Source organism: Tilletiaria anomala (assembly GCF_000711695.1).
Source record: "Tilletiaria anomala UBC 951 chromosome Unknown K437scaffold_183, whole genome shotgun sequence".
In the NCBI taxonomy this organism is placed as follows: Eukaryota; Fungi; Basidiomycota; class Exobasidiomycetes; order Georgefischeriales; family Tilletiariaceae; genus Tilletiaria; species Tilletiaria anomala.
In genome coordinates, this window is record NW_013546839.1 from 1 (window position 1) to 17,559 (window position 17,559).

Consider the following 17,559-nt stretch of genomic DNA (forward strand, 5'->3'; position numbering starts at 1 on the left):
CTTGCTCTAGCCGCTCTTGCTCTAGCCGCTCTTGCTCTAGCCGCTCTTGCTCTAGCCGCTCTTGCTCTAGCCGCTCTTGCTCTAGCCGCTCTTGCACTAGCCGCTCCTGCTCTAGCCGCTTCCGTTCCTTTTCTCTCTCACTCTCACTCTCTCGCTCTCGTTCCCTTTCCCTTTCCATCGCTAGTTCTTGTTCGCGCTCTAGCTCTCTCTCTCTCTCTCTCGCGCGCGCCAAGGTCTTCTCCCTCTCCTTCTCCCGCTTGCGATCCGCCTCCAAGGCGGCTACTGCATGCGCCGCTGCCGCTGCGTCGACTTGACCCGAATCTTCCTCGGCGCTGTGGAAAGCAGCGGCGTCATCATCATCGTCGTCTCGATCGAGGGAGGTCTGCGCTGTCGCTGCCTTGTGCGCCCCTGGCCTCTGGTGACCGTAGAAGCCGCCAGATGATGAAGGCGAGGTGGACGCCTTGGGTGGCTGAATGCGCGAATGTGTAGATGCCGCAGTGCTCTGCCTTACATCTGTTCTCAAGCCCGGCCCAGTAGCCGCTACGGATGCTGCTAGCGGCTTCGAGGCAGATCTGCCTGGATAGCCATCGTATGAACCATCCATGACTTCCATCGGCCTTGATGACGGCTGAGCATCGTAGATGCTAATGGCAGATGGCAAGCCCAGTGCGACGGGTTTGCAAGGCGACGAGGACGTGTTCACAGCTAGCTTCAATGGTGTGTTTCCATTGAAGGAGGGCTGGTAAAACCCATCGCTGGCGCCTGTCGTCAAGCGGCGCGGTTGCCTCCGATTGGGGCTATCCTCATTCGCTCCGCTGGCCGTGTCGATCGGCGCTGTGCGTGGGACGTCATTCAAATCATTGTGGCGTGCGGATGAGCTGCCGCCAACGCTGGGTGTAGAGCCGGGAATGTCCAGGCCGATGACTCGCGGTGCCCACTCGTCGCCAGTATACTTGCGGTAGACTTTGACGAGCGATTGCAGGAAGAGGGTCTGTTCGCGTGGACGTTCTGTCTGCCACTTATAAGCCCGCGTAAGGGTAATGCAGAATGAGTCGGGCTGATTCAACAGAACAGTCAGTCAAATTTCCGGCTGGCCGTCTTCCCCTGGCCTGTTCAATCAACGTACCCCGTAAACCTGTACCTCGTGCAATGTGTTCAAGTCCCAATCTTTGCCAATGCTAAAGCTGCCATTCGCATTGCGTTTGGCCTTGTTGATGCTAACTTTACCGCTAGACTTGTCCACCGCCAAGATGAGGTAGCGTGCCTTTCTCTGCGAGGAGCCAGCTGCGCCGGCGCCCGTGTCATCTTCGGCCGTCTCCCAGATCTTGAGATGCGCAATGTAGTTGTTTGACGGATTTCGAGCTTGCAGCGCGGCGTTGAACGAGTCCTTTGTGGACATGAGTCCTGTCGCTGCAGCATTGCTGTTGCTTGTCGAAGCTGGCATATTGCCCTTATGGCATCAATACTTGGGGCGCGACGCTCCTCAGAGCACCTGGGGTATGGCAGATGAGATTGGACGCCTTTGCCTCGCGTCGGTTCTGAACACTTGAATCGACTGCCTCCGCTGAGGTGAGCCAATCAGATGCTGCTGCTGCGAACAATCGTGTGCTCTATGCTTGGAATGCACCCCTGCTCCAGCACAACAGGCACATCCAATCAACCAGCCCTGCGGCCATCCATCAACACCTATCAGCAGCTATAACAACGCAAGCATTATCGGTGGATGAGTCTCGATAATCGATCGATGACCTGCCGCGCGACTCCTGCACACCAAACACGGTGCCGCTCTGCTGGAACCCCAACCCATTAAATGCGGGAAAATGGCTATGGAACCCCCGTTATTTGCTCAAAGCTGTTGAAAACTGGCCTGCTTGCGCTCAGAGCCTCGCACCGGTTTCTGCCACGTAGTTACAGAACTCCCCCCACTACCACCTCGATTCAGGGGGAAATCGCTTTTAGACTGGCAGCTCCAGAATGGCGGAACAAGCTGCTTATGTAATTACTCCAATTTTTTTTGCCTTCAGCGTTCCTCATCCTGGACACCTCGAGTCCTCCGCAAAGACCACAATTCACTTCCAGAAGAAGACACACACGCGGTCACGTTGACCCTCCAGGAAGCACAGCGTCATTGCGTAGAACGGTGCACATCCTCGATTAGGAAACAATCACCGGGCATAATGTCGGCCTCAGCGAAAAAGAAGGAGGCTGCGGGTGCTGCAGGCGGCCCTGCCAAGCAGGCGCAAAAGTCGCCAGCTGCTCCTTCACCGAGCAAAAAAGGCAAGGGCGCAAAGAAGGCATCATCAAAGAAAACCTCGTCCTCCTCTTCCGTCAAGAAGCCTAACTCGAAGGCAGAGACCAAGCCTGAGCTTGCAATGAAACTCAAAGCAAAAGCAATGGTGGCAGCAAAGCCACAGGCGCAGTTCTCATCGCAAGGAGCTTCTGCGTTCCAGTTTCAAGATGCTAAAGCATTGAAAGCCAACAGGGCGAAAAATGGCGCCGCACCGCTGGAAAGAAGGCGGAAATTTCAACCCTCAAACGGCACGCCATCGTCCCTTGCAGGAAAGGCAGCGAGCACGTTTAGCACTCCTGCCGAGATCGATTTTCCTCGAGGGGGAGGCTCGAGCCTGACGCCAGTCGAATACCGCCAAACCCTGCGTGAGGCAAGAGGGGAAGCTGCCGCGGATGCCAAGGCAGCTGTTCGTGACGGAGATTTGTTCACCGATGGCGCTGGCAAGAAGGGGAAGGGACGAAGCTCTTCAGCTGGGCTAGCCGACGATAGGGAAGGCAGGGCAAAAAAAAAGAGAAGAGGAGAAGCAAATAGTGTGGATCCGGTGTCCGCTGCTGCGGCTGCGATCCACAAGGATGCCATTCGTGTGGAGCACTTGAATTACAACGTGGGTAGCCGCCGCACATTGGTCGGATCTGCGCTCTTTTGCTGACACGCAACTACACTGCTTCCTTCTGCAGCGTCTCGCTCCCGGCTCCAGAGTCCTTGCAACGATCCTTGCTGTTCATCCCCTGGCAGTTGTGCTCTCCCTTCCCAACCAACTGCTTGCGCATGTTCCAATCACACAGATCAGCAGCATCTTCACCGAGCGCCTTGAGCACGCGGCCATGGCTGCCGAGCAGGGAGACCTCCTGGACGAAGACGAAGACACCTCAGACGCAGAGTCTGACTCGGACGAAGACAACTCACAGGGAGTGCCACAGCAGCCTAGGAAGCGCCAACTCCGAGAAAGCGATGTCCCTGAGCTGCGCGACATGTTTGCCGCGGGTCAATTCGTCATTGCGACCGTTATCAGCGTTGCATCGCCGGGTAGCCTACGCGGCCAACGATTCGGACCAGGGCGTGAGGGCGGGGAGTACGAAAAGGAGAGCAGGAGGGTGGTGTGCAGCCTCGACCCCAAGGATGTAAATGCTTCTTTGGACGTAGGACTTGCAGGAGAGCCCGGCAGCATGGAGGGATCAAAGGGAGATCTCGCCCCAGGCTACGTTCTGCCCGTTGCGATCAAAGCGAGGGAGGACAATGGCTGGAGTGTCGACCTCGGTCTCGGCGATTCGATCGCTGGCTTCGTACCCTTCAGTGAGACGCCTTTCGAGTTGAACTCATCTGGCGCATCGAAACACCGGAAGGACTATCCCATCGGCCAAGTCCTCCCCGCTTGCATTACCTCGCTCAATAGCGCAACGCCTTCCCGCAGCAAGACGCTTTTGCAACTGAGCGTGCAGCCGTCCAAGTTGAGCGCAGCTTCGCTTGGGCCGACACATGCGCCATCGCTGAGTGCGCTAATGCCCGGCTTGAAGGTCAACGCGCTTGTCACGTCCGTTAGCGCGAAAGGCTTGGGCGTGAAGCTGTGGGGCATGTTCGACGCTACTGTCGACATCAGCCATCTACCTCCACTTCCCATCGCCAAATCGTTGAAGAAAGCGGAAGTCGAAGGATCAGCGAGCAAGACCACGAAGGGTTTGCAAGACGTATACAAGGTTGGCGCGCACTTGACTGCGCGCGTTCTATGGGACCAAGGTCCCGCAAGGCTGAACGGTAGACGGCGCGCGGGAGGTGTCGTGGGAGGAGCAGCCTTCAGTCTGGGAGATGAAGGTGACTCGGACGATGGCTTCGACATGGAAGGCATGGGCGATAATGAGCAGGACAGAAAGATTGGCCTCAGTGCCGCTGAGCATGTGCTCAAGCTCGAGTCGCAGGAGAGCATCGCAATGCAGCTACCCATCGGCACCGATGTCAACGCCACCATCACAGCTTGCGACTCTGACTGGGGGCTCAATGTTTCCGTGTCACTAGCTGCGGGAAGGACGGAAGATCCCAAAGGAAAAGCTGGCAAACAGGGCTCGGTCCTTCCAGGGTTTGTGCACATCTCACGGGTCTCTGATGATCACATTGTCCGTCTCTCTGCTACATCTGGCGCATATAAACTTGGCAGCACACACACAGCGCGTGTAATTGGGCATGCGCTGACCGACAAGCTGCTTCTCCTGAGCATGCAGCCTTCGATCCTCGCCAAGTCTTTCATGCGCGTCAGCCAGGTACAAGTCGGCGAGGTGCTGCGTGCTACTGTCAAAGAAGTCAAGCCGAGCGGGATCTTCCTGAATCTCGGAGGAAGTGTCGACGGTATCGTCTTCCCTTTGCATTTTAGCGATATTGTCCTCAAGAAGCCAGAGAAGAAGTATAAACCGGGCATGAAGGTCAACGCAAAGGTCCTGCTCGTCGAACCAGCACGGAATCGCATCGCCCTCACGCTCAAAAAGACCCTCATCAACTCGGAGCTCCCAATCATCTCATCGATTCAGGACGCTCGCGTCGGCATGCTTACGCATGCTACGATCTCAAAAGTGCTCGAAGCGGACAAGGGCCTGCTTGTCGATTTCTTTGGCGGTACCCGAGCGTTGGTGCCTTCCAGCGAAGCGAGCGAGTCATACTTGACGGATCTTCGCACCCAATTCTACGAAGGCAAACCGCTCAAGGTGCGCATCACACACGTGGACTATGCTACGGGCAGGCTCGTGGCAAGTATCCGCCAGGCACTGCCTTCGTTCCAGGCGCGCCTGAACGTCGATGCAGTTGAGCTTGGCCAGCAAGTGGAGGCGACACTTGCAGCTGTGCATCAAGATGTGATCGTGTTGAGCCTCGTCCCAAGCCAAGTTAGAGCGCTTCTTTCGCTTTCTATTCTTGCTCGCCACCGCGGAGTGTCTGTTGAAGAGCTCAGAGATGGTCTGCAAGAGGGCGAAGTGCTCAAGGACCTCGTTGTCGTCAGCAAGAACCAAGAGAAAGGTATCGTCATCGTTGGTACCGCTGGTTCGCCTTCGGCACGTGTCTTGACAAAAGGCACAGCTCCCAAGACAGGCGATATTTACGAAGTACGCGTCATCAAGGAAAGCGAGCCGACCGCGGTCACCGTCATGCTTCCAAACAAGTGCCGAGGGCGGCTACACCTGCTCGACTGCAATGATGACCCCGCAAACGCAAAGCTGCCAGCGCTCGATTCGACCGTCAAAGTCGTTGTGATGAACCTGCGTCAGTCCTCCAGTCGTGCGGATGTCTCGATGCGGCTTTCTGTGCTTGCATCCGCTACTTCTGGGGCCGGCGTGCAGACGTCCAGCTCGATTACTAAGACGCTTGTTGATGAGATCCCCAATAAAGTCGGAGATCTCACGGTCGGTGCTCGTCTGCATGGATACGTCAAGTCCATTGCCAATGCCGGACTTTTCGTCGACATTGGCCGCTACGCAACAGCTCGCGTAAAGATTGCAGAGCTCTTCGACGGTTTTGTGAAAGACTGGCAGTCTAAATTCCACGTCGGCCAGATGGTCTTTGGGACGGTAACGGAGATCGACGCGAAACACAACAAAGTGGAGTTGTCGCTCAAGACAGGCGTCAAAGGCGCGAAGCAGCCTGTGGCCAGCAAGGAACGAAAAGAAGATAAGAGCGGCAAATCCTTGCGGATAGCCGACTTTCAGACCGGTCAGAAGGTTAATGGCTTTGTTCGTGGCACCTCTAAGTACGGTGTCTTTGTCCAGATCGAAGGGACGAACATTAGCGGCCTTTGTCACAAGTCGCAGGTGGGTTTGCTCTCCTTCCTGTCAGAGCTGAGATCTGAATTGACGTGTGAATGCTTGGACCTATGACAGCTCGCGGACAATGCTCCCGACGATGCGCTCCAAGCCTTCAGCATTGGCGATCGCGTCAAGGCGGTAATCATCGAGGTGGCTGAAGCGAAGAACAAGATTTCCTTCGGTCTGAAGCCTTCTTACTTCACAGCCGCTGATTTTGCGGATGGTGCAGCACAAGAGGAGGGTGGTCTGATGGGCGAAGGCAATGAGGCAGAAGGGTCGAGCAATGCAGTCGGGGAGAAGGACTCGAACATGAATGGGATGGATAATGAGGACGAGGACGAGGACGATGACGATGCAATGGCCGATGCAGTGGCAGGCGACTCTGAACAGGCAGAAGGGGACGGAAACGCTTTCGAAGGCGATACCTCGGATGACGAAGACTTCATTGAAGCCGATGGCTTCGGTGCTCAAAGTGCGGTAACCGCAGCCGACGGCTCTTCTGAACCTACGCTGGTTCCTCGCCTCGAGCTTGCAGTAGGGTTCAGCTGGTCTGGGAATGCCGATGCTAGCGCGAGTGCGGGTTTGGACACCATCTCAGACAACTCGGGCGACAGTGACAGTGATGACGGCGCTCCGTGCAGAGGCACTAACCCAGCGAAGGGGAAAGGGAAAAGGTCAAAAGTTACGGAAGACATCACGGCAGACCTGGCGACAAAGGCTCCAGAGTCTTCGACAGACTTTGAGCGTATTCTCCTCGGCTCGCCGAACAGCTCATACATCTGGATCCAGTTCATGAGCTTCCACCTCCAGCTTGCTGATATTGATCGCGCACGGGAAGTTGCTCGACGAGCGCTCAAAATTATCAACTTCCGCGAGGATCAGGAGCGTCTCAACGTCTGGATCGCGCTGCTCAACCTTGAGAATACGTACGGCTCGGACGACTCCCTCGATAAGATTTTCAAAGAGGCAGCGCAAGCGAATGATGCCAAGACGATCCATTTGCGCCTGCTACAGATTTACGAGCGGACGCGCAAAATGGACAAGGTCGAGGAGCTCTGGAAGAAGACGACGAAGAAGTTTGGCTTTAGCTCAAAAGTCTGGGTCCTCTATGGCCAATACTTCCTGCGTGAACGAAAGGCGGAGGAAGCTCGCCAGCTGCTTCCACGAAGCATGCAGAGCCTGCCGAAGAGGAAGCGTGAGTGCCGCCTTTTGAAGCTACCATTAGATCTCGCTGCAGTTTGCTGACATACCCCTTCGCTACCTACAGATGTCAAGACGATCACTGGATTTGCATTGTCCGAATTCAAGATCGGGGATGCCGAGCGCGGGCGCACGATTTTCGAAGGGCTGCTCGACACGTACCCGAAGCGTCTCGACATCTGGCTGCAGTACATCGACCAGGAAGCCAAAGTGTCCTCCATCGCAGGCTCCGACGGGAAGCACGCCGCGGTGCCACGCGTCAGGGCGTTGTTCGACCGCGTGCTGTCGCTACGACAGAGCACCAAAAAGGGCAAGTCTGTGCTAAAGAAGTGGCTCGAATTCGAGAAGCGGTATGGCACGCCCGACGGCCAGCAAGCCGTTCTGCAACGCGCTAGAGCGTTCGTCGAAGAGACACAGAACAAGCAGGGCGGGCAAGCAGAGGCCCAGGATGACGTGCGAGAAAGCGATGCAGAGGATGAGGACGAGGATGTCGAGATGGAGTGATCTGTAATCATAAAGCCAATAGTTGTGTAATAGCATTCTGAAGACCGTCAACTATGGATCATATCTGTTTCTCATCCAGCATGCTTGCATCTGGAATTTGGACCGCTGATTTCTCGGACGGTTCGAGAAGCACCGACTCTCCGAGTAGGAGCTCTCGCTTTGACACTTGAAATCATACTACAAGTGGCTTGGCGACCTTTCGCTTTTCTATTGCTCCCGTCGTAGGGTCCCGCATCTCTGCCCAATTGAGTGGCTGCAGAGGTACGGCTGAAGGGCGCGACATGATCTCTACTGGCTTTCTTTCGGCTGCTCCTGCGCGCGGCGCTGAAGCGTTGGCAGCCTCACCTAAAGCGAAATGCGACGATGACGGTAGATCGTCATCGATTAGAATGTAGTCCGGGGCCGTAGAGCTGGCTGCTATTGCATAGACTACGCCGAGCTCATTGGATGCAGTGGAGAGGTAGTAGGATCGAGCATCGCCAAGCGAAATCTGTTCAAGATAACTTGCGTCAGTGGTAAGTCTCACGGTTTGAAACGCAATCAAGTTATGACGTACTACGATGGCTCGTACAATGTCACCGGGTCTGAAGGACTCGTTCATGCGTACGCTATCCTTGTTCGTAGCTCGGACATCCTGCGAGCGTATGACTCCTTGGAAGAGATTGTCCGGATTACCGTCATCCGAAGCCGATATGCTCAAGAGCAGGTTGCTATTGCTTTTGCTTTTGCTTCCGCGTCCTGACGAAGATGATATGGAAGACACGTTGAGACCGCAAGGCACCCCATTTACAACCAGGATTGCACAACGAGCTTCACGCGGGCTGACCCGAGTGATCCGTGCAAGCACCTGCGACCGGAGGGGGTACAGAAAGCCGATAGACGAGTTCGAATGAGAGCACATTGGTCAGCTGTGGCCCAGACATCCAGTACACTGGGATCTAAGCTTGTAAAGGCCAGGGCGCGAGCAGCCAAAAAGATATCCTAAAATGATCATAAGAGCATTCCATTCGACAGTATACTCACCACAGAGTCTGTCTCCGGCACTGTAAATCTTGCTGTCGACCCTTTGATCGAGATGGTCAGTGGCGAGTCGATATTGGCGGTGTTCGCAGGGCCTTTCCCCTTCATGCTACCACCCAATCCAAGTCTACAGTTCGCAGCGATAGGGGCTTTCGAACCTTCTGATGCTGTGTCGCACGATACACGCCCTACCAAGCTGGAAAGAACGAATGGCCCGCGGCGGTACGTTCCAGAGCCTGACCCAGCGGAGGGTAAGGTCGACTCGGAGGTCGTTGATGGGCCCGCTAGTGGCTGTCCCGGCAGGGCGACCATAGGTTCTCGCTCAACCATCTGGACTGAAATGTTAGGGACTACAAGGACCTTCGATGGGCTGTGTATCTGCTTCCAACCTTCACTCGGTCGGCCTCACCATGGTCCATGGACAGTGGGTGCGCGATCGCTGAGATGTTATCAATCCCAGTTCAATCGATGTGTGCAAGTCGTAGAATTCTTGCATGCCCAGTTCTAGGCAAAAATGGTTGATTGCTGACGTAATCTCGGCGAATTTTTATCAGAGGAGTCGCTGATGGAAATCGACTCACCAACCAAAAGCGGCGCAGCGCGAACACACCAAGATATCCTCATTGACGTCGTCAGCAGATCCTCCATCCTGGTCCAAACATCATCCATTGCGGGCTGTCTCAAGTGAAAGTAGACAGAACGTACAATTCATCCCTGTGTGCCTCGCAAATCAACCCAGTGAATGTCGTTGAGGAAGGATCTCGAAGACGCCTCTGCACCGTTCCGAAATCCGGAAGGGTCCCGCCCATGAGTGAAGGTAGCAAGCACCTGCTCCCGCTAAGCTGTGAGCCGTGGTAGCGGTGCAAAACCCAGTGCGATCTGCTGCAGCCATGGTAAGAATGATACCCCCCTGAATACTCTGTAATACTCGGTGGGATGCTCAAGCGTTGGAAGAGGCGGCTGGCCCTCGCGTCCTTGGGCAGCTCGTCCTGTGTTCTTCGCTCCACTGCTGCGTTTTCTTTGCAGAGTTTGGGTTCAGCGCATGTTGCGCAGCGCGACGACCGCTCTAACTCTCGGTCCCACAAAGGGGTCTCTTACAGCAATGACACACATTCGTTCTCGTTGCCCACGCAGATCGGCTCCATCAGCGGCTCTATCTCCACGGCTGCACCACCATCCGTTCAGAGCCAAACGGCACCCTCATCACCAGTCGCAATCGTAAGTGGCACCTCTTCGAGAAAGCGAAAGTGGCCAGCAGACGACTTTCGTTCGGCTGATCTTAGTAACAACGGTGTGATTTGCAAACAGATCGCGACCATGCATGCGTCGCTCTCAGCGCTCGAAGGGGCGTTCACGGTGGAAGACTCAGACCCCGACCTTGATGATCATGGTGATTACGACAGCGATTACGAGAAAGACGAATGGCCGCAATTTCGTGGCGCATGGAGGAAGACCTGCTACAAGAGGAAAGTAACATGATAACCCTCAGAGACGGTCTGCAGATGCATGATGAGGACCATGTCGAAACTGGCTTCGATGCGTAAAGCTTCCGCGATACGGATCACTTGGCGCAGAGTCACAACAAGATCTTGGGCGAAAACCATAGGATCCCGGTCTCGGCACGCTTGCTCCTTAATCCAGAGTGTGACATGATGCTGCAGTACTGTTTTAACGGTGCGTTCCAACTGATGCGCGGTCCGGCATGGGCCTTTGGTGGCGTCGCACTCTGGCCCTCATCAGAACTTTTTGAAAGGCTCTGCTCACCCACCACCCTACACTGAATAGCTACTGGGTCCGCTGGACCGCAGGGAAAGCCATTCCTGGATCGGACGCGGCAGCCATCATTCTTTACTTCGCCAACATCGGTTTGCACATCCCTACGGCGTCGGAAGAAGTCGAGCCGCACATAACCTAGCCAAAGAAGTTGCATGTGCACTATTACCGCTTCGCGATGGAGTTCGTCGATGGGTGTGACAATGGAAGTGGCGGAGTCGCCGGACGACGCGTTCCTCTTTCACGCCTGGACATCAGCGTCATCAGAGCCATCGTCGGTGCGCTCGCCATGACGTGCGCCGTGCTCGTAGGTCTCAACAACGTCACCTGGCAGCTTGCCGGCCTTACCCCCGGGAGATGCGAGAGCATACGCCTTGCCGATGCGCACGACAAAGTGTAGCAAGGATTGACCGTTGTCATGCGAGAATGGCGGAGACAAGCCGCTTTTCAGATCGTATTGTTTGATCGGTGAGTGAATTCCCCCAGAAAGCGGCTTCCTTCTGTCCGCCGCGCTCACAGATTCTTGGCAATCTCGCCCTGCAGCTGGAAATGTTGGCACTTTCTGATAGGCTTTGCCATCATTCCCAGCTGTTACAACGTCTCTACATCCCTGTTCGACCCGCCAGAGGAATAAGATCTCAGCACCAGAATGCGCAAGCCGGGCTTCCCTGCCATATCAGTAGAGGAACGCTTCATGCGCATATAAACGGCGGACGCCTTGATGCAGGTGAGCGTTCCTTTCATGCTCACACTGATTGAGAGGCCGTGAACGCGAAACTGACAGTAGCTATCTGTATTGCATCGAAACAAAAGGCTTCATGCACGTGCATTCGCTTCCGCACACCTCACTGCAGGAGGGCTATAAATTGATCGCAGCTGGATATTATTCTGGAAAGGAATCTGGTCAAGGATCTCGCAGCCGTGTGGCTGAACATGTACACGATCCGCAATGGTGAAGTGGCGAACACCAGAGAAAGCCATTACCAGTACGGGCAAGGTATCTTGGCGCACCTTCCCTTTGCTACCTTCGCTGCACCACCATGCGAAATTCCCGGAAGAAGAAGATGAGCCGGACTAGCTGTACTGCACAGCTTTGCTGCATGCGATGATGAACATTGTGAGTCGTGTCGCCGCGACAGACCCGATATCTCTCTTCACCAATTTTAATGCGTTTTCTCGCGCATTTCAAGAGTTCATGCCGCTCGTATTGAAGCTTGCGACTTCGGAGTGGAGCCGCTCCACGGCAACTCGATCTCTGTGGGGCGATCATGTCGATTTCCTGTCTTTCGAGCGTGGGAGCAAGCTGAATATTGACGTATGCTTACTCTCTTGCATCCGCATTTGCTAAGGGCATCTACCAATTTCGCTGTCCCCTTCCTTTTGGCCGACTTTGACAACCACTCATCGCCCGATTCAGTAGGTTACGGCGGCATAAATGGCCGCAGGCCGATCTGGATTGGTTCGGTCGCGCATTTTGCAAACGCTCAAATGTCTCGAGTTGTTCGGCACGCACGATAACTATGCCGCTGGCGTTTGCCATCCCCTGCTGTCGGGCCTCTGCATATTTAGGCAGCAGCCGCAGTAGCGGTACGCAGCCAAGAAGGAGGAGGCCGGCCGGCAGCGCAAGACGATGGAGGCGCAAGACCCTAACAACCGAGGGCAGATGAATCGCTCCGCTCCCACTGAGCAGGCGGGAAATGTTGCTTACACACCACCTGCACCGGTGGCGTACGCAAATGAGCATGCCAGTTCCACAGCTCAGCCGAATGAAACGAAAGACTTCGCTTAAAAGTCATTCCCAGACATATTGAGCCTCCTGATAGAGCTCTCGCTGTTGATACCAGCCATACTGACGCTCGATGACAGCAGTCGCGTATGGAACTGGCACCGTCCGAAGCCTTCTCAGGCAATTCCGACCTGTTCTGTCACTGCTACTGCTAATGCTACTGCTACTGCCACCGACGTCAGCGGCACTTTGCCCTTCGGTTCTGGCTCTAGCTTGACAGTTCTGACTGTTCTTGCGGATTTCAGAAATCGACACCGGGCGGCGGGGAAACGGGAGCTGGTCATTCTACCAATCACACCTTGGCGATATTCAATGACCCGAAGTTGTTCGGCATCATGACGAGCCCGTATGACTGGGCCAAACTTTATCGGGCTCGAAGGTCGGCCCTAAGGGGCAAGCAAGTTTCAATGGTGCCATCTAAATTGGGCGACGGCTTCCCACCCTGTATTTATGGAGGAGTCAGTCACCACTCTTTGCTTGCATATTACACCTTTCACCACTGTGCGAATGGATTTGGATGTGACCAGTGAAATGAACGATGGGATGATACGTAGTGCTGAACCGGCCGCTTCTCCCGTGGCGCACACTTTCATTTGAGGTCGGGCAAGTCCATGCCGACGGTGTACTGGCTGAGATCCGTGTCGGGCTCCAGCTGGCCATTCTTCTCATTTCTACGCGCAGAGAAGAATGTGTAGCTCAGCACGACCTCCTCCACGTCCTTTACTGCGGGATCTTCGAGCATGTCCTTGTCAATGAAAAAGAAGACGGGTAAGTCCACCTCCTCGCCTGCAAGCAGCTTTTGCTCTTCAAAGCAGAAGCATTCGACTTTCGCAAAGTATGGTGCGATCTGCGAGTAGAAAGAGGTAATCTTGCTGTTTAGCACTGGGGTTCAATTGAGCTGTTTTTGTCAAGTTCACGCACCCTGTCTGGCGCGACATTGTACGTCGCAATGCCAACGATATCTTTCTTTCCCTTGTTTGTCGCCGTGTAGAACGCCAGCGCCGTCTCCCCAGGTAGGACGTGGATCTCCTTTGTGACAGGCGTGAAGCTCCACGGTAACGAGTCGCTGGTATCCGAGTTGAATGTGACGCGTATTCGCTTGATCCGCGAGCCGGTGTCGCCAAAGTATGAGATGGGCACCAAGCGAGATGGCTCGAAGCGGCCTTGTGAGACCATCGGCGTGCCGCCGAATCCCGTCGCGCCGCAGAACGCGCGGTAGAAGGGGACCGCTGCATATGTCACGCCCAGGCCGAGAAGAAGCTACTCCCGTCAAAGAAATGAGCAGAGGCACTTTGTAAGTTTCTGTAAGGGGGCTTGGTGTGGCGCTGACAAGATGCTCACAGCTGCAGCAGTGTACATCATCAGGCTTTGATTTCGCTTTTTGTATGCATCTCGCTTCATTCTCTCCATCGCCAGAAGCCGGTCATGCACGGAAAGCGGCGGTCCGTTCGGTGCTGCCGTAAAACAGGAGGAGGCACTGGAGGGAGCACTGGAGCGGGTTGACTGCCGCCGCAGTCTGGACAGCTTTGCCGACGCATCTGAGAGTGGCCGTCTAGCAAGATAAGAACAGATCATGCTCGAAGGATGCTGAGGAGACCACAGCTTGTCCGTCGAGAAGCCGCGCGCTGGGTAGTGCAGTCTCTTCCGCAGCAGGGAGCTAGGGCACCAAGCGGTGGAGGACGTGGCGGCAGCAGCCCCGCCGGCTAAGCGGCTCGTGCTTGCCAACGACGCACCCATCCGAAGGGTAGGTATGCAAGTCATCCTGTGTAACGCCAACCGAAGCGAGGGTATGGATCACAGCGCAAGCCCACTTTAGCGGATGTCCAAGCAGGAATAGGGGATGGCCTGAGGGAGAACACCCTTCCTGCAATTGTAAAAGCAGGGCGGCCGAGGCCATCGGCGACTTTCGATCGCGGCGTCGGCGTTCGCCAAATAACCCGAGGCCTTCTGGTGGGTTTCAATCGGTGCAATGTGGCGATGTCTGAGGCGCTGCCACATTGCGCGAAAGTCGCCACCGATATCATGCAATGATGGTGATGAACAGGCTCCAAGATGTCAACCATAGCGGAGACATGGCCAACGGGGTCGATGGTCGTATCTATATATATATGCTCGACAGCCACTTCTTATGCACGGGTTGTCCTGAGTATTGAACCGTCGTTCTCCTCTTTGTATATCCTCCTTACTACCTCGAGGGCCCTCCCCTTGACGGCGGCATTCTAGGGTGTGACCTGGCGCAAGCCTCAGTTGAGGTAGCAAGAGCACCCAAGGCAGGCCTTGAAACTCTCCGTAGGAAACGAAAAATCAGGCTAAAGTTTGGATCTCAACTCGTTCGATAGTCTGGGAGGGCATCATCGGCAACATGGCATATCGGAATACGCAACCTAATGGCAGAGCTAGCCAAGACGAGCGAACTCCACTGCTGTTCAGCGGCACCCGACCCGAGTCGGATGGCAATCGCTTCTCGCGCTATTCACTACAAGACCAGAGCGGTACCGCATTGGCGGAAAGTGCGCCGGAGAATGGGAATGGCGTTCCACAATATGGCTCAGCGCCCATGGCCCGCGGAGCGTCCTCAAGTAGCGCAGCTGAAGCAGCAGAAGCAGCAGCAACAGATCCTACGATGCCGCCCTTGCGCGCCTTGATTCCCATCCTGACCGCGTGCTGGGTCCCTGTTTTTGTCGGCTCTCTCGATTCAACGATCGTCGCCACACTACTCACTTCCATCTCGAGCAGCTTCAAGTCGAGCGAGCAGTCCGCCTGGCTTGGCTCCGCCTTCCTCGTCTCCGTTGCATGCTTCACACCCATCTACGGGAGGCTGTGCGACGTGATCGGCAGGAGATACACCATGCTCATCGCTCTCGGCCTCTTCACACTCGGAACGACGCTCTGCGGGACCGCGACTAGCATGAACATGCTCATCGCTGCGCGTGCCATCGCTGGCATGGGCGCCGGTGGCGTCACCACCACCTCGTCCGTTGTTATGTCTGACTTGGTTCCGATCAAGACAAGGGGCCTGCTACAAGGGTTGACGAATATAATTTTTGGGTTAGCGGCATGTAAGGCTTCTCGCGTTTCAGGATTATAGACTGACATCACTTTTGCTATTCTTCGCCATGAAGAATTGGGGGTGGCCTGGGCGGACCGGTGGGGGGCTGGCTGAACGACACGCTCGGTTGGAAGCCCGCGTTCCTCATCCAGCTTCCTGTCCTTGCCATAGCATTTATCCTGATCCTTATCTACTTTGAAAACAAGCCGCGAGCTGTTCGGGTAGGTGGACACCACGCGAACGAATCGAAATGGACGCAGTTGAAGCGCATCGACGCACTCGGCTCGCTCACGCTCCTCATCGGCGTTTCGGCACCGCTGATCGCACTCAGTCTCATCTCAGCCAACGACCGACCCGTGACGGACGGCACGGTTCTTGGAGGATTGATCCTGGGGCCGATCTTCGTCGGCCTCTTCGTCTTTGTCGAAGCCCGCGTCGCGGTTAAGCCGATCATGCCTCTGTATCTTCTCCAACAGCGCACCGGCCTCAGCCACGCGCTCGCCAATTTTTTCCTCAGTTTCGCCTCCTTTGCCAGCTTGTACAATGTTCCGCTCTACTTCCAAGCCGTCCGCCTCGAAAGCGCCAGTGACGCGGGCCTGCACCTGCTCCCGTACTCGATTGCGCTCTCTGTCTCGTCCGTCACAGCCGGCGCGTACATGCGCAAGTACGGTCGCTTCTACAGCTACACAATCGTCTCGAGCTGCTTGATGATCGTCACTCCAGTCATGTTCTGCATTGTCGTAGGACGGGAAGACGTCTGGCCTGACTGGGCCTTCTACCCGATGTTCCTTCCAGCAGGCTGGGGTGGAGCGGCTGTATTGACGACTACGCTGATTGCGTGAGTAGCTGTTTGTGACTCGGAATGACGTTGCTTGTTCATGACGCTAAAGAATCTTCTTTTCTATTTCACCTTTCCCTCTCCACAGCCTAATCAATTCAGTCTCGCGCGCCGACATTGCCGTGGCGACGTCCATGTCGTACCTCTTCCGCAACACGGGTCAGATCCTTGGCGTCTCGCTCTCGGGTCTGCTGCTGCAATCGCTGCTGAAGCGGCAGCTGCAGCAGACGCTCGGGCATCTGCCCCATGCAGCCGAGCTGATCAGCCAGATCCGGCACGAGACGAGCGTGATCAAGACGCTGCCGAGCGATATTCGAGCCGAGGCGGTACGAGCATACGCCAGTGCGCTGCGATGGGTCTTCGTGTTATACCTCGCCGCGACCGTCGCAATGTGCGCCGCCAATCTGATACTGGAACGCAAGGTCCTTCTGGGCTTTGTGGAAAGCGACAAGAAGGACAGCAACGTGGAGATAGGTGCGCAGAGTACATCCCGGAAAGCGGCGATTGGCAGGACAGAATAGGCCGCGCAGCGACATATATGCTAGACTTTCAAAAGTGGGTGATAGACCATTCGCGCGCCATCTTAAGCGCACCGCTTATTCACAGATCTTATGGCAATTGCTGTACATCAACTCTAAAGATTCGTTGCGTTCGCAGACTGTGCATGACCTGCGCTTCGGTTTGCCCTGTGCAGATCGCACACTCAATGTCCTTGCGGCGGCGCTGTTTTCGCCTTTCCGGTTGCCCAATACGCGCCATTGGGGAAAGTGTAATCCGCTATAGAGCTCTGGCTCATCTCCATGCTGTAGCCTTCCATGGGGTTGTTGGGCGCAACGTACCTACCTTGCTCATTGATCCTGCACGGGTACAGAAAGTGCTCATGCAAGTGGTCGACGAACTCGAGCACGTTGCGCTCGTGGCTGGCAGAAATGCAGACGTAATCAATCATGCTGAGGTGTTGCACATACTCGCACAGTCCGACGCCGCCTGCATGAGGGCAGACGATCTTACCGAACTTCTTGGCCAAGAGCATCACCGCGAGCACCTCGTTGACGCCAGCAAGGCGGCAGCTGTCGATCTGCACGACGTCTACGGCATCGGCCTGCAACAGCTGCTTGAACAGCATCCGGTTCGGGCAGTGCTCTCCCGTCGCCACGCCGACGCCCAACGGCGCCAGGCCGCGCCGGATAGCCGCGTGTCCGAGCACATCCGTCGGCGCGGTCGGCTCCTCAATGAACCACGGCCGATGGTGGGCTAGCTGCTTGATGTACGTGATCGCCTCGGGCACATCAAAGATTTGATTGGAGTCAATCTGAAGGA

General features: G+C 55.6%; 9 protein-coding genes across 9 annotated transcripts; 3 read left to right on the plus strand and 6 right to left on the minus strand.

Annotated features, from left to right (window-relative positions):
• Positions 1 to 943: 943 nt before the first annotated feature.
• Positions 944 to 1,399, minus strand: K437DRAFT_229955 (uncharacterized protein; the record flags this gene model as incomplete). Its single annotated transcript, XM_013384477.1, has 2 exons — positions 944 to 1,057; positions 1,127 to 1,399. Coding segments are annotated over 2 exons (387 nt in total), but the record flags the coding sequence as incomplete, so codon positions are not given.
• A 701-nt stretch (positions 1,400 to 2,100) lies between these two features.
• K437DRAFT_276888 (uncharacterized protein) lies at positions 2,101 to 7,822 on the plus strand. The gene is made up of 4 exons (XM_013384478.1): positions 2,101 to 2,894; positions 2,968 to 6,075; positions 6,145 to 7,264; positions 7,337 to 7,822. Exons 1-4 carry the CDS (start codon positions 2,178 to 2,180, stop codon positions 7,771 to 7,773), a joined length of 5,382 nt encoding a protein of 1,793 aa, XP_013239932.1. The 5' UTR covers positions 2,101 to 2,177; the 3' UTR covers positions 7,774 to 7,822.
• Positions 7,823 to 7,865: 43 nt separating this feature from the next.
• On the minus strand, positions 7,866 to 9,239 carry K437DRAFT_276889 (uncharacterized protein). Its single transcript, XM_013384479.1, has 3 exons — positions 8,797 to 9,239; positions 8,330 to 8,620; positions 7,866 to 8,263 (listed from the first exon to the last, which is right to left on the minus strand). Exons 1-3 carry the CDS (start codon positions 9,121 to 9,123, stop codon positions 7,946 to 7,948), a joined length of 936 nt encoding a protein of 311 aa, XP_013239933.1. The 5' UTR covers positions 9,124 to 9,239; the 3' UTR covers positions 7,866 to 7,945.
• Positions 9,240 to 9,659: 420 nt separating this feature from the next.
• K437DRAFT_63521 (uncharacterized protein) lies at positions 9,660 to 10,318 on the plus strand. The gene is made up of 3 exons (XM_013384480.1): positions 9,660 to 9,686; positions 9,750 to 10,011; positions 10,102 to 10,318. Exons 2-3 carry the CDS (start codon positions 9,836 to 9,838, stop codon positions 10,265 to 10,267), a joined length of 342 nt encoding a protein of 113 aa, XP_013239934.1. The 5' UTR covers positions 9,660 to 9,686; positions 9,750 to 9,835; the 3' UTR covers positions 10,268 to 10,318.
• Positions 10,319 to 10,950, minus strand: K437DRAFT_63476 (uncharacterized protein). Its single transcript, XM_013384481.1, has one exon. It carries the CDS (start codon positions 10,721 to 10,723, stop codon positions 10,370 to 10,372), a length of 354 nt encoding a protein of 117 aa, XP_013239935.1. The 5' UTR covers positions 10,724 to 10,950; the 3' UTR covers positions 10,319 to 10,369.
• A 783-nt stretch (positions 10,951 to 11,733) lies between these two features.
• On the minus strand, positions 11,734 to 12,498 carry K437DRAFT_63485 (uncharacterized protein). The gene has a single exon (XM_013384482.1). It carries the CDS (start codon positions 12,308 to 12,310, stop codon positions 11,921 to 11,923), a length of 390 nt encoding a protein of 129 aa, XP_013239936.1. The 5' UTR covers positions 12,311 to 12,498; the 3' UTR covers positions 11,734 to 11,920.
• A 443-nt stretch (positions 12,499 to 12,941) lies between these two features.
• K437DRAFT_229951 (uncharacterized protein) lies at positions 12,942 to 13,762 on the minus strand (the record flags this gene model as incomplete). The annotated part of the gene is made up of 3 exons (XM_013384483.1): positions 12,942 to 13,199; positions 13,274 to 13,612; positions 13,694 to 13,762. 3 exons carry the CDS (start codon positions 13,760 to 13,762, stop codon positions 12,942 to 12,944), a joined length of 666 nt encoding a protein of 221 aa, XP_013239937.1.
• Positions 13,763 to 14,975: 1,213 nt separating this feature from the next.
• On the plus strand, positions 14,976 to 16,760 carry K437DRAFT_229953 (MFS general substrate transporter; the record flags this gene model as incomplete). The annotated part of the gene is made up of 3 exons (XM_013384484.1): positions 14,976 to 15,400; positions 15,475 to 16,239; positions 16,328 to 16,760. The coding sequence occupies 3 exons, from the start codon at positions 14,976 to 14,978 to the stop codon at positions 16,758 to 16,760; spliced, it is 1,623 nt and encodes a 540-aa protein (XP_013239938.1).
• A 182-nt stretch (positions 16,761 to 16,942) lies between these two features.
• On the minus strand, positions 16,943 to 17,551 carry K437DRAFT_271224 (enolase C-terminal domain-like protein; the record flags this gene model as incomplete). Its single annotated transcript, XM_013384485.1, has 1 exon — positions 16,943 to 17,551. A coding segment is annotated over one exon (609 nt), but the record flags the coding sequence as incomplete, so codon positions are not given.
• Between the last annotated feature and the right edge of the window lie 8 nt (positions 17,552 to 17,559).